Genomic DNA, 13,857 nt, shown 5'->3' with positions numbered 1-13,857 from the left:
TGCATAATTTCAATAAGAACATAACACTTCCGTCATTTGAAAAAAATGCTGCCACTGAACATAATTCATGTAGCAAGTACATTTCCCCCCAAAAACATATTGGTAAAAACAGGAGACTGGGACTGGATTGTAGCTCACCAACATATATATACGTATGTGGATCTGATCCTGTGTCATTGTCATTTAAGAGAAAAAAAAAAAAAGCTCATGCTTGTCTCCAGGCTTGTGTGTTCACAGCTTGTGTGTACAGAAACCTTCTAAAGCATGGCATCACTTAGTGTTTCAGTCTTCCTGTGGTCTCAGCACCAGCATGGAACTTTTGCCCCTGGCTGTACAGATGACAGTTTATTATGATCTCTCTGACAGAGTGTGCACCCTGAGGGACCAGGAGCTCATACTCTCATGAACACACACACACACACACACACACTGGCTGCTGACTGCCATCCCTGCACCGATTACCATTCATGCATGCTTTTTCCTCTCACATTTCCTTTTTTATTCTTCATCTGATTCTTAAAAAAAAAAGCCATGTTCCCTTTTGGTCCTCTGTCTCCCCCTTGATGCAATCTTTATAAATAAACATACACACACAAATAACTGCTGTATAATTTGGAGTTTATATTTGGGTTATTTTTTACTGTCCCTCTTAGTCTTTCAATCATACTTAGGATAAAATCATATCATATACTAAGTGTTAGTATTAAACACCCAGATATGTATTGTGTTAATTATTTTATGTTTGTGTATTTTTCTATGAATCTGTCTAAGCGCTCCACAGCAATTCAAGATTAATCTATGAATGACAACCAGGTGTAGGGCAAAAATTAATGCTCAAACTTGACCCAGAGGTTCCTGATGGTAGACTTCAGCCTTCAGACTGTCTTCTACTGCTGCTTGTTCACTACCTTTATCTAATAGCCAAATAACTGTCTTAAGGTGATAATGTGAGTGAGGCATCTACATTTTATATATGATGTAGTTCTGCAGTGCATTTCTCTGGTAGCTGCTGCAGCACCTAACCAGAATGTTGCATTGTGTTGTGGCAAAGGTTGAGCCAAGTTGAACTTTTCTGCCTAACAACTTGCATTTTTTTGGGCGCCCTGCTGTGTCAATGAGTGGTCCCATTCAAATGAATGAAGGGATATATATATGTGTGTATATATATATATGTATATATATGTATATATATATATATATATATATATATATATATATATATATATTTTTTTTTTTTTTTTTTTTTTTTTTTAAGCATAATTATATTCATCGTGAAGCGCCATTTAATGTTTTTTTTAAAGGTGCTATATAAATAAAACTATTATTTACTATAATATATAAATACTTATTGCATTATAGATCAGATTATTTTTACTGCATATCTCTAGTACAGTTTGTTTTGTCCATGTTCTGCATGACTGACATTCACATCAGCCTTTCCTGACCATTCTGTCACACTGCGTTACTCACAAAAAGATTTTAGACTACAGTACATGTCAACAGGAGACATCTCTTTGTTGTGCTGGATTATGTTTCTTGTTGTAAACAATGGGAAGCACATGTTTCTTGTATGTAATAGCTAACGTAAAATAATTAGACCCTTAAAAAAGACACAACTCCTCCAACTGGCAATTGTATACATTATAATAATTTAAAGCTGGAGTGCGGGACTTTTACATATAAATGAACATCCGTTACATTCAGGCCCTTGCTGAGCGAGTTCACACAATGCTGATTAAGCCTATCACCACCAGGTAAATCTCTCCATATTTCGTGGTATGCTGGAGTTTTAAAATCTGGTGTCTGTGGCGACTTTCCTGCGCTGGCGCACCGGTAGTGATGCGTTTTATGTCAACCTGCAATGACTAGTTTGTGACTCTCGACCAGGGTGGACTGTCTTCCTTGTGCCCCAACTGTGTTGCATCGCCAGGGTGGGGAACGGCTCACGTATAAAAAGCGTGACGTTGAAAGTGTTTGTACAATTACTCTCACTGTCGGAAGAGGGAGACCAAAGTTCTGCACTGCAGGTTTAATATTTAAGTATAATTATATGCTGTATAAGTAATAAGTGAGTGCAAATTATTTTCTGTTTGCATGTACAGTATAACAGGTCTGTATCACAAAATGTTATTGGGACATGAAAATTAGTTACACATTTATCTCAAAACTCATCTCAAAAATAAATTACTCTAATACATCAACAGCTGACAAGTTGATTTGAATCAAATGTCAGATGTACAATATGTCAGCTCACAGATTTACCACAGAACAGCTGGAGAGCTAATTATTAAACAGTGACTGTACAGCTAGGATCAACAATATTGTATTGTACAGTGTTTTATTTCTATTGTAGATCCATGTAGAAGGGTCCTTTTACAAAAGGTTGTACACTGCAGCTATGAGTTCCACCTCACAGGTGCAGTGTACAACACAAAGAACCCATAAAGGTGCTAAATTGCACTTTTATTTAGTGTGTAGATTCCAGTGCTCTGTCACCTTTTGCTCCCTTCTCTCTCTAACATCCTTTGGGGTTTTGTTCACCTCTCATACTTTGCTGTCATTGCCTTGATGTTTTTGTCAGCTTGAGCCTGGAGGGCATCAGAGCAGCAGGTTCGTCCTGAGCCTCACAGTTCTGCGCTTTTCATTACGACGGTATCTGACTTACTATTTCAGGCGGGGAGACACAGAGACACGTATGGAGGCAGAAATGGCTGTAAAAGTCAGGACTGGTAACCTTGTCCGCCCATGGTCATGGGTCACTTGGCAAGTACACGTTGGAATTCGCCTCAATAGGAAACCCCTTTCCAAGGCTAGTTGAGTGAATGAGAGGAGCTGGGCAGGGAGAGACATGCAGAGGTGAAAGAGAGAGACAAAGCAGACAGTATTACAAAGGAAACTGTCTGAAAGGCTTGTATGTTTTTTAGATTTTAATGGCATAGTGATGTATCTCCATGTTAACCAGTTATACATCTTAATGTGACCCTAATACATTTTTATTTCACACTGTGCCGTATTGTTTATTTTTTTGTAGAGATTTAAACTAGCTTAAAGCTGAGCTTACACTGTAAAATTATTTTGTATTTACTATTGTTCACATATGCACATACATACATACTTTAATGCTGAATTGCGTTTTATGGCATGTTTTTAATGATTTTAGACATGTAATCCATACTAAGAAAGCAAGAATAATTTAGTTCAACAGTACAGCGTATGTTGTATTGACAATGCCGCTCGGTTACCTCTCATCTCACCAATATTGCATCATCACCTTGACCTACTGCGGGACCCTCCATGTCTCCCTCACTACAAATAAAAATTACAATACATATTACAGACAAGATACTGTATAGTTATGTAACATCTTCAGCTCAAGCTGGGGCTTGAAGAAAGACAATGGCTTTTTGTATTTACTCTCATTTCCTTCCCTAATTGAGTCACAGACTAAAGTGAAGCAATACAAAGGCTTTTTTGTTAGCTACAAGAAACACCTATCCAAACACATTGTGCAAGGGCATGCTGGAGCAATTAATAACCCTCCGAGTCCAGCCAGTTGTAGACTTGCTCAAGTGTAGTCAATTTCAGCCGGTAGGTCACCCTAGCCTGGAATGCCTTATAAATATTGAAATAATCAGGACTATAATTACTGTTATTTTAGATCTCTATGCAGAAAATTCATCATGGAAATGGTTTCAGGGTGGATTTGTGTGCGCATGCATGTGTACGCATATTTCATCGATTTATTTTAGAGTTCTCAAATCAGACAATTAGACACAAATAAATACATCTATAGTAGGTGATCTGCAAAATCAGGTATTCCATGTGGCCAAAGATAAGCACCAGATATTAGCAGCTCACATTATGTTACATTAACCTTGTCACAACAAAATATAATGTTCCCAATTCCCAAGTGTCAACAACTAATGTAAGTGAGAGAAGAATCCCACTCAGTTATACACTTCCCTATGAGCGTACTCAAAGACTTCTACTCTGACATGTTCTTGAGATATAGCGGTCCTCTTGTCAGGTAGCTTGATTTAACCGCCGCAGTCCTGAATGTGTTATGAAATGATACAGCTTTCCTCTCTGAAGAGATGATCTGTTGGTTCTAGTTATTTCCCTATGTTTTCTACAGCTTCCACCCATTAACACGTAACACTTAGGAGATCGCTGGGTAAATGATCGACTCACATGACAGTTATGGGTCTCCGGCTGCAGATGACGGGGTGCTTTAAAGGCGCAGTAAATTATTTTGAAAGTAAAAGCAAAGCCGGGCGGGTGCAGGGAGTAAGCATGCCATTAACATTCCCTCTATTAGGATATACACACTACACATTTCATTTAGCTGACATTTGTGTGGGCTTCTACAATTAAGGAAATATGAGGCTTTTCACCACACATTGCAACTCATGCTTGTACACTACAGGGGCTATATGAGGGCTTGAAAACAAGGTTTAAAATGGTTAATTGGAGCAGTGAGGGTTTTATTGAGGAGCTGTCTTTTGTTGCATGCTTTCCCAACCCTTTGACCCACAGGCATACACCTGGTATTGGGTCAGGTTACATCCAGGCTCCAAGACTTGCAGGTCAAGACCTAGTGCTACACAGAGCTCTAATCCCTTGCATGGCAACATATTTGACTGAAGGGCTCGATCTACACACTCCCAGACTTCATACTTGAAAAAGTACAGCACTATCTCTTTTGCCCGCCTGCCCCTTTTCCTGTCTTTTCTCCCACTCCCTCCACAAAGTGATGATTTAACACTTAAAGGATGTTGAAGGGGTTTTGCGGAGCATTAACCTGCTGTGATTTATGAGCTTACAGAATTATGAGGAGTACATTTTGTCTTTACACAAGTTTGTGTATGTGTGAGCTTGTACAGTGTGTGTGTGTGTGTGTGTGTGTGTGTGTGTGTGTGTGGGTGTGTGTGTGGGAAGGCAAGGGGATGGGAGGAAGAAAGTGTGTCACCTAATGTACTTGTTTCCATTCAGGAACCCCTGAGAGAGATAAAAATCTTTATTTTTTCAAGGTGTAACACTCAAGACAAAAATGAACTTAAGAAATATTTTGATAGCCAATCTATTGAGCCGTGCAATTAACCATTTAAAGCAGTTGTATTGTGTTTTTCTTTTTTTTTTTCAGTGAAGAGCTGCAAGAAACTCCAGCTGCCAAGAGAGGTGAATGAGAGGTTGCTGAGCTGGAGCATAATGTGAAAACGCACTCGTACCAAGTCAGTACTTTGACCTAAGGGTGCATACTAATTACACTACAGATTATTCTCTCAGGCAATGTAGCAATAAGCACACCAGGGGGAGCAGTTATACTGTTATTTTGATCCTGAATTGGAGAAAACAGGAGCTCGGAGTTCCCATCTTAGATGCTTTCACAAGCAATAGAATAGATATTTCTTGGATGATTACATAAATAAGCACATTTCTACTGGAGACTAGCTTCACAGTTTGCCCAACTGCCCTGCCTCAAGTGGCCCCCGCTGCTCCTGTTTCAGAGGATTTCAGAGCATAATCCTGCCTGACTCCTGAACAACATGCTTGTTCTCACACACACACACACACACACACAAACACATGTGCGCACACACACACGCACACACACACACACCCACTCTCCCAGGTTGTACTGTTATGAAATTGTGCTCTGTAATTATTGCTACAATCTAAAATGATGCAATCAAAATAGATATTACTATAAGAATGGATAGGTGGATACTAGAAGGCAGTTTTTATTTGACTATTTTTCAATTAATCTTTGTTAATTCTGTTACCTTGTTCACAATGATTATTAAGCTTTCCCTACAACAAATTTAGTGTTGCCTGCTAACAGCAGTGGTCCATTTAGTCGCTTTTACTCCACGTTTCAGCAGTCTTTGAGAGCTGGTTTATACCCTCATATTGTTTCTTTCAGTCAGTTTATTCTTTCAGTCAGTTTACTCAGCACTTCCATTCTGCCTGTCAAAAAAGACAGAAACACAATATACAACTACTGTATGTTCACCTCCCTGCATCAGCAATCTCTAACAATTTCAATAACACAAGTCTTTGTGCAGATATGTGTGACAAAAACAGCCGCCACAATGACAACAACAATAACAAGACAAACCACAACATCAACAACAAAACATTTTTTCACACGCCGGTAATACATCATGACATTCAGTAACAGTATGTCAGCGGTTGGAAATGGAGCGCTGCACAAATCCAGTGGAGCACATATAACATTTACTGTATATACTATATACAGTAGAGCTGCAACTAACACTTGTCAATTATTTTACCTATTATGTAAAAAAAAAATGCCCAGCACAATTTCCTAAAGCCTCAATTTACTTATTTTGTCCGACCGACAGTCCAAAAGTCACAGATGGATCAGTTTACTATCACATAAAACAAAGAAAATCAGAAAATCCTGACAAGTGAGAAGCTGGAACTAGATACTGTTTGGCTTTTTTTTTTCTTTAAAAAATACCTTTTACAATAGGTTACCAAAATAATAGCTGATTAAATTATCTGTTGATCGACTAATCGATTAAACAGCTAATTGTTTCGGGTCTAATATCCAGTACAGTACACTAATAAGTGATGACTGAATTAGAACAAACAGAGCACAGTGTATGTACCATTATAAAAGTAATTAATTGCTTAATCCATTTCTCCTGGCACGTCTTCACTAGCTTCATGCCGTGTGACAAAAATAACTGCCAAGTAATTCTTCATCTTGCTCTCTAATAACATAACATATAGAACGTGTTTCATTTCAGACACTTTTACTGTTTGTATCACTTTCTTGTCAAAAATACACCTTTGAATGCACAAATCATACAAAAGAAAGTTTGAATTCTTACATACTGTCAGCACTAATTATATTGAAAATATGATGTTTCGTTATACACCATGACATCAACAACCAAATAAAAAAGAGTGATACAGTACCTAAGACTATTACCCCCCTAGTAATTGTAAAAAAAAAAAAAAATCTCTAAAATTAGGAAAATAACAGTGAAATAATTATTTTGCATTGCCCATCCAGTTTTTTCTATGTGCATTTTTGCTTTTTTGCCTATATGGATCTTAAAATACAATATTTATTTTATCTTTTGCCAAAAAAAACCCCACTTCAAAATAACAAAGATCACAAACTTTAAGCATGTGTTTATGCAACTATGTTTTAGTGTGGTAGGGGGGGCTCCTCTCCTCATTTTTCAGGATCAGGTAAATGGTTTTATTACCACACTTCTTTAAGTTGGTTATTGCTCCATATAACTGACATACGGCGCAGCCTCCATTTTTGTCCCAGACAGTTATGGGGCTGTGGTGATCATGTGAGGAATTTCTCTGGTGCCCTTGGTTTAATAGGATGTGTGTCTTACATCTCTGATAAATACACCCATTTGAGCTAAGTAGCTGAGAATGCTAGCAGCCCCTGTCGTTTTATCCTTTTCCCTTTTAATGTACAATATAACAGACACTTAGAGATCTCTGTACCAGTGTTTTAGGACATGACAACAAAACTACCAATTCTACCTCTGACAGCTGCTTTATCTGATTCAGTTATCAGGGAAAATAAAGTGTTTGTAAGAACACTTTTAGGCTGAAAGGCTGTTCCAAGTCAGAGACACTCTGCCCCTCTTTAATAGTGATTGCTGAACTCTGACTCACAGATTCCCTCTCCTCACCCCTGACTTCCTGTCTTAACATAGCAGAGGACTCTGCTGCGAGTCTCATTGCCATTCCTCTGCTCTTGGCCTTTCTCTTCCTGCGGGAATTATTCTAAATTGTGTTGTAGTGAAGCAACTGTTTATTAAGTTTCCACTCTGTTAATTTTCCACTTTGTTGTGCTTCTCTAAACCTCAGACGCTTGGGCTTAACATCAGTTTCCTTCCCCCCCCCCCCCCCCTTGACTCAGTGACATGAAATACGTTATGGGTATTAAGAGGGTTTAGAGTTGAAAGCTGTCTGCTATGTCCTGCATATGTTAATGTGATTATGAATACATATTTTTAGAATAACCTTGTAACTGACCTGGCGGTTTGTGAAATGTAAATCAAGTTTATGCCTTGAACTTCTTTTTGTCTTCTCTGTGTTTGTTGTTTTTACTTGCTGGACATGATTTTGGTTCCTAAGGAAGTATTGGCATGCTGCCGTACTGAGTAGTTGGGAACATGGTGCTGATGTTGAGTGTGTTTGCTCAACAAGCAGCAGCATATTTCATAGAAAATATGTGAAACCAGGTTTTACATACTGTCTATAGCTAGTGAGATCAATCCCCTAAATGTCATTAACATAGGTTATGTAACATTTAGCAATGAACAACATAGATCACTGTCCATACCATCCTGCGGCGTCTGCAGAATGTGTGCGGTCTTCTGTCATTAGTGTTACTAGTGTATGTGAGGTTTTGATATATCACTGCACAGACACATTTATGTACACTTACACAATTTGACATGTTAAGTGATTCTAAAGCTTTTTAAAAATGTAGTAAAGCATAACACTCACAGTATAATAAATTAAAAAATAATTGAAAAAAATCTGCCAAAACTTTTGCTAAAAACTTTGTTTTAGATTGATTTCTTTCTCTTTTTAAGTTTATTGTTACTACACAAGCAAAGTCCACACATACAAACATACCAAAAAAAACAACAACCCACTGATTAAAAAAAAAAAAAAAAAGCCTGTGAACATTTCTAAAGATGGAGGTGGGGCACCGAGCCATTTACACTTCTAATTTAAGGCTTCTTTATTCCCAAATGTTAAATACTAATGATTGGCCCCCATTTTGAGCTCAACCCCCACTGGAGGCCTGTTCAGGATCTCCACTGAGGCATTTGTGTGTGTCTACCCCACTCCTTTCTTCTACTTTTAGCCACACAGGCTCAACTTCACAGGACAGTCGACAGCCCGTGGACAGCAGATGAAAAACTAAGGCAGCATATCCTGCGCCTGTTAAGTCCTCAACTAATTAGCAAAAATGGTGTCCTTTCTTTTCTTTTTAAGCATTTAGTCTCGGGGGGTGGCAGAGAGAGAATAAGACAGAGAGGAGGAGACAGGGAAAAGGGGGAGATAGTGAGTGAAGGAGAAAGGAGAGAGATGGGGTAATGCTGAGAGCAAGACTGGAGCGAGGGAGTGACTGAGAGGGAGGAGAGGCATCTGAGCTCTCAGCTGGGCTGTTTTGAAAACACACTGTTGAAAGCCTCTCGGTTAATTCATGGCTTTTGTTTTTAGACCTTTTGTGTTTGCCAGTTTGACCATATAACATCATACATCTGGTCTATAGATTTTTTGGGGCTTTCTCGCTCAGGGACCCGTAGAGTCCCCCTGGGCTCAAATTCGAGTGGTCGTGCAACATAAAAGCACCTCAAGTGTGGGCCGAGGGAGAGACACAGAGAGCCAGAAATGGGGATAGATGACTGGGATGCGTTTAGAACGAGAAGGGATAAAAGCACAAAATTGTTCTACTCTTTTCTGCTCTAGCTTGTGTAGTCTTGCCAGGTGACTTATTGTCTGTGACTGTTTACTTAAGAAAAACGCTGTTTATATTTGTTATGTCAAGTAGGAGAAGCGTTTACGTTTTAACTTTTACATGTACTCCAAAAGCTCAAATAAACAATTGCAAAAGAAACTCAACCTTTTTACTTAAATGCCAATATTTATTAAGAGGTAGTGAGTGCAATGAATCTAATGGCTTTTATGTCAGTGCCAACATTTAAACAATAGCACTCCAGCCAGTCCATATTTCTACAGTATATCAGTATTAATACATTATTTCAGACTGTTCTTGCAAGCTAGTGGTTTCTCCTTGAATTACATTGTTTCAGTTAACAGTGCTAGCTTACTATTCAAAACAGTCCATCACATTTACTCCAATGTAAATATTTTGTGTACATTTAAATTGCAAAGAATTTCCATTAAAACCGCTTCACAAATAATTAAACGTAATATATCATTATGGAATTATTTGAGATGAAGTGTTGTTCTTCTATCTTGTTATCTATCTAATAAGTGGCTATTTGAATCTTATGTTTTAGGTGACTTTAACATAAGAGTGTTAAAATCAGTTAATATTTTGGACTGTTTTTCTGCAATAATTTTCAGCTGAAAGAAGATCCAGCATAAATTCCACAGCGTCAGGCTACCTGGACCCATGCTTTTCAGTTAATCCACAGATCACTGTTTTTGTCACTGAATTTAAATATAATGGCCTCTTTGAGTGTTCTGTTCAAACATTTCTGACTGATGATGAATTTGCATCATACTTAGAGAGTTTTTGAACTTCACAAAAAGTGCAGTCACTCATGTACATCAAAATTATATAACTATTTTTCGGTGACTATCAGCCGGAAACAGTAACTTCCTTACATCTCTGCTGTTGATTGTCAATATCACGGTGACAACAAGACTCCAAGACATTTACATTGATAAATGAGATATAATATGTTAATGTGAGAACTCTAGAGTTGTTGCTAGGGAGATTTTATTACCTTCGGGGTGAGCCAAGCTGGCCATTACCCCCTGTTTCTAGTCTTTACGCTAAGCTAAACTAAGCTAATCTAATCTCCTCTTGGCTCTAGTTTCATAGTTAATGGACAGATTTAAGGATGGTTTCAATCTTCTCATCTAATTCAGCAAGAAAGCAAATGACTCATTTCCCATAATGTTGAACCATTCCTTTAAATATACACATATGCACTATGAACCTGGCCATGAAGTTGTTCCATATTCTTACTGCCTCATATGTACTCTGTTTTGTCTCCTTTAGCTTCTATTTCTTGATATAAAATAGATCTTTACTTATGAAGTAGAATAATTGTTAGCCCTTAGAAAAGTGACAGCAGCTTTTTTTTCTTACTGAAAGGAAGGAGATGTAGGGTTCCTCCAAAGAAACCAGTTAGTTTCATCCTACTGAAATTGGTATTTTCAGTAATGCTGTATGGTTGCATTTCCCTGTAAATAAAACAGATTATGGCTTTAGTAATGGGGAGGAGTTGGGGCCAGTTGAAAGTAGCATTAGTTGCAAACGCTACCATTATTTGCCTTGTGTTAATGGTGCCTCTTGGTAACTCTACAATCACATGACACCTTCTCAAAAGAGTTGCAGGTTTTGTGGTGCCACCGGCATACTTTCTGATAAAATTGCACATTTTGAAGATTTCAGTTGGTGTTGTATAATGACTGAAATCTTTTTTCTGATGTTGTGCTGCTCTGATTAATTACTTTGATTGCGAAGTAACAACGCAATGTGATCAATCATTCAATCACCTGCTTAGTTGACAGATCCTTACACATCTTATCTCGTTATCAATGCAGTTACGACATGTTGGCTTAAAAGATCGCCTCACTCATTAAATATGTAGTTCTTGCTAGTGCCACTACTTGTTTTCCCTGAAGCTTAAGAAGCCTTATAATATATTATATAATATTATCTTTGATAAAAATGTAATTTCTTCTGATGTTAGCAGAGGTGTTCTTTACTTTAGGCGAGTATAGGGAGGAAAATTGCTACCAGCAAAGAACATGATTTGTAGTAAAATATGTAAAACCACTGGTACGGTACCATAACTTGCCTCAACCTGCTTGTACTGAGACTATAACAACATGTTGCTCATATGCCCTTTTTGCACCTAACCACTAAGCTTTAGTAATCACAAGAGAGATGACTAATCATCAGCTACCAAAGACTGACTCATATTTTCTGTGTGTGTGTTTGTCTGTGAATACTTGTACAGAATATTTTTTCAAGAATGTGAAGACTTATCATTCTAGTTTGGTGAAATGTTCAAAAAATGTAAAAGTGTCATTTTAAAACAAGACTAAGAGTCCCTGAGCCACACTAGCAGCTCCATTAAGCTGTCTGAGACACAGCAATGCTATTAAGCAGGTATTTTTTACCATGTTCAACATTTTAATTCAGAGTGTTAGCATACTTATGTGTACTAATTAGCACTAAACACAAAGTACAGCTGAGGCTGATACTAATGCCAGAAGTTTTGTAGGTATTTGGTTATAAACTATGGCAGTTTACAAACTGAAATTTTGACCCAGTGGTAGTGCTAGATTAAGAGTCAGAGGATCACCAAAGTGGTTACAATTCACCCTGAGGGAACCATGAATGTGTGGACCAAAGTTCATGGCAATCCATCCAATAGTTATTGAGTCATATCATTCCACACCACAAATGTGAACATCATGGTGGCTCTAGAGGAAAGGTCAAGGGATCACCAAAGTCAGTGGGATTCATTCTCTGAGGATCATGAATGTCTGTGCAGAATGTAGTGGTAATCCATCCAGTAGTTGTTGAGATATTTCAGTCTGGACCAAAGTGGCAGTCCAACTGACCAACTGACATGCCAACATTGCCACTAAAAAAATCATATACAAACAAAAACAAAATACTCACCGTCAAAAAGTCAGGAACATAAATCTATGTTAGTAGGAGCTCATGGTAAGGTTGAACATAGCAGAATCTGGTTTAGACTTCATATTGCCCAAAGGGAGGAGGGTATATAAGGGTCAAGGGACTACTACCAATAAATCAATATGGTATATAATAAGAGAACAAAAAAGCATTTGAAAAATGGTGTCTCCGTTTGTGTGGTACATGTATGGAAGTACACACATGAGCCAAACAAGCACATGCACATGAGGACACTCAAGGATGTACAGTATATGAAGATAGAAAAAGATCACTACCCCCACCCCAACAATGAGAGGAGAGGAAAGAAGAAACCCCAAACATGTACTCGGGTTATAAATTAGGCGCTGTCAGTATTACAATGTATATTAATAGTCACACCTCTTTTTAATGAGTTTGGCATTGGCAGCTGAGAGGAAATACAAGTCATCATAGCGCAGCTCATGCACACCCCGATGAAAGAACCTATAATAAATCTTCTGAGAGCAGGGCTCACCATAAATATGTATCGCATAAGGCATCTGTTTTACATTCTGCATATAAATCAGCCAGAGTGCTGAATAGCAATGAATCAGATGCTCGACGCTTGATTTGATAACAAATCGACTCTGAACTTGGGAGGGGAGAATTTAAAGCCTTCAACAAAAGTGAGGAGTGGTGGGGTCAAGTTAAGACCTGTGAGACTCTGACATGCTTCTTTCTAGCAGATAATGCTACATTTCTTTTCCCGGGTCAGGTGTGAGACTAATATCTTTTGAGTTATCTTTTTCGTAGACTGCCTACTCTTTCACATGTCATAGATGATGACATTACCTGCATGTGAACTGGTGTGTGGGGCTAAGGTGAAACCACAGAATGAAGGACAAAGCTATGCAGTTGTAGTGTTGAGCTAGAATAAGAGGAGTTTGATGATATGGAGACCTATGTATTAATGATGGCAGCAACTTGAATCGGAATATTTTAATTAAATAAAATGAAGAAAATTTGAAGTACATTTGATTTCAATCCAAATTGATTTAAACTGGCATTTCTTTTGTAGATACTGTGAAGGAGCAGCCTGCCATTATCATTTCACTGTACAATTACATATTCAATATTTGCAAAATATAGTTATAGTTTGTCCAGATTGTGTGATCACTTTATCGCTTGAAAACACTGTCATATACAGTTTGTGCTGTTTTACCTAATCTTTCGCTTGATGTACACACACATACATGCCTGCAGATAATGTTACAGGCTTCAGGGAACATGCTGCAACAGTTACGTAGTTTTTGAGTTCTAAACATGACAAGATCAATAACGTGTGCTTGCTGGTTTCAGTGGGAGTATCATTTTGAGTCCAGTGTTGTCATGAGTGGGACAAGGTCACTGAATGAACAGGAAAACATGAAAAGTAAAGCAATGGCTTCTTATTTCACTTTAAATAAAAG

General features: G+C 38.0%; 1 protein-coding gene across 1 annotated transcript in view; it reads left to right on the top strand.

The window, feature by feature from the left end:
- nr2f2 (nuclear receptor subfamily 2, group F, member 2) overlaps nt 1-13,857 on the top strand; it is a 146,627-nt gene that overhangs the window by 20,693 nt on the left and 112,077 nt on the right. The window contains exon 2 of the mRNA XM_044355800.1: nt 5,144-5,178. Coding sequence (XP_044211735.1) covers nt 5,144-5,178 — 35 coding nt within the window. The remainder of the gene's footprint in view (nt 1-5,143; nt 5,179-13,857) is intronic.

The sequence above is a fragment of the Thunnus albacares genome, chromosome 7 (genome assembly GCF_914725855.1).
Source record: "Thunnus albacares chromosome 7, fThuAlb1.1, whole genome shotgun sequence".
In the NCBI taxonomy this organism is placed as follows: domain Eukaryota; kingdom Metazoa; phylum Chordata; class Actinopteri; order Scombriformes; family Scombridae; genus Thunnus; species Thunnus albacares.
Note: the sequence above shows the minus strand (reverse complement) of the source record. Positions and strands in the feature narration are given on the sequence as shown.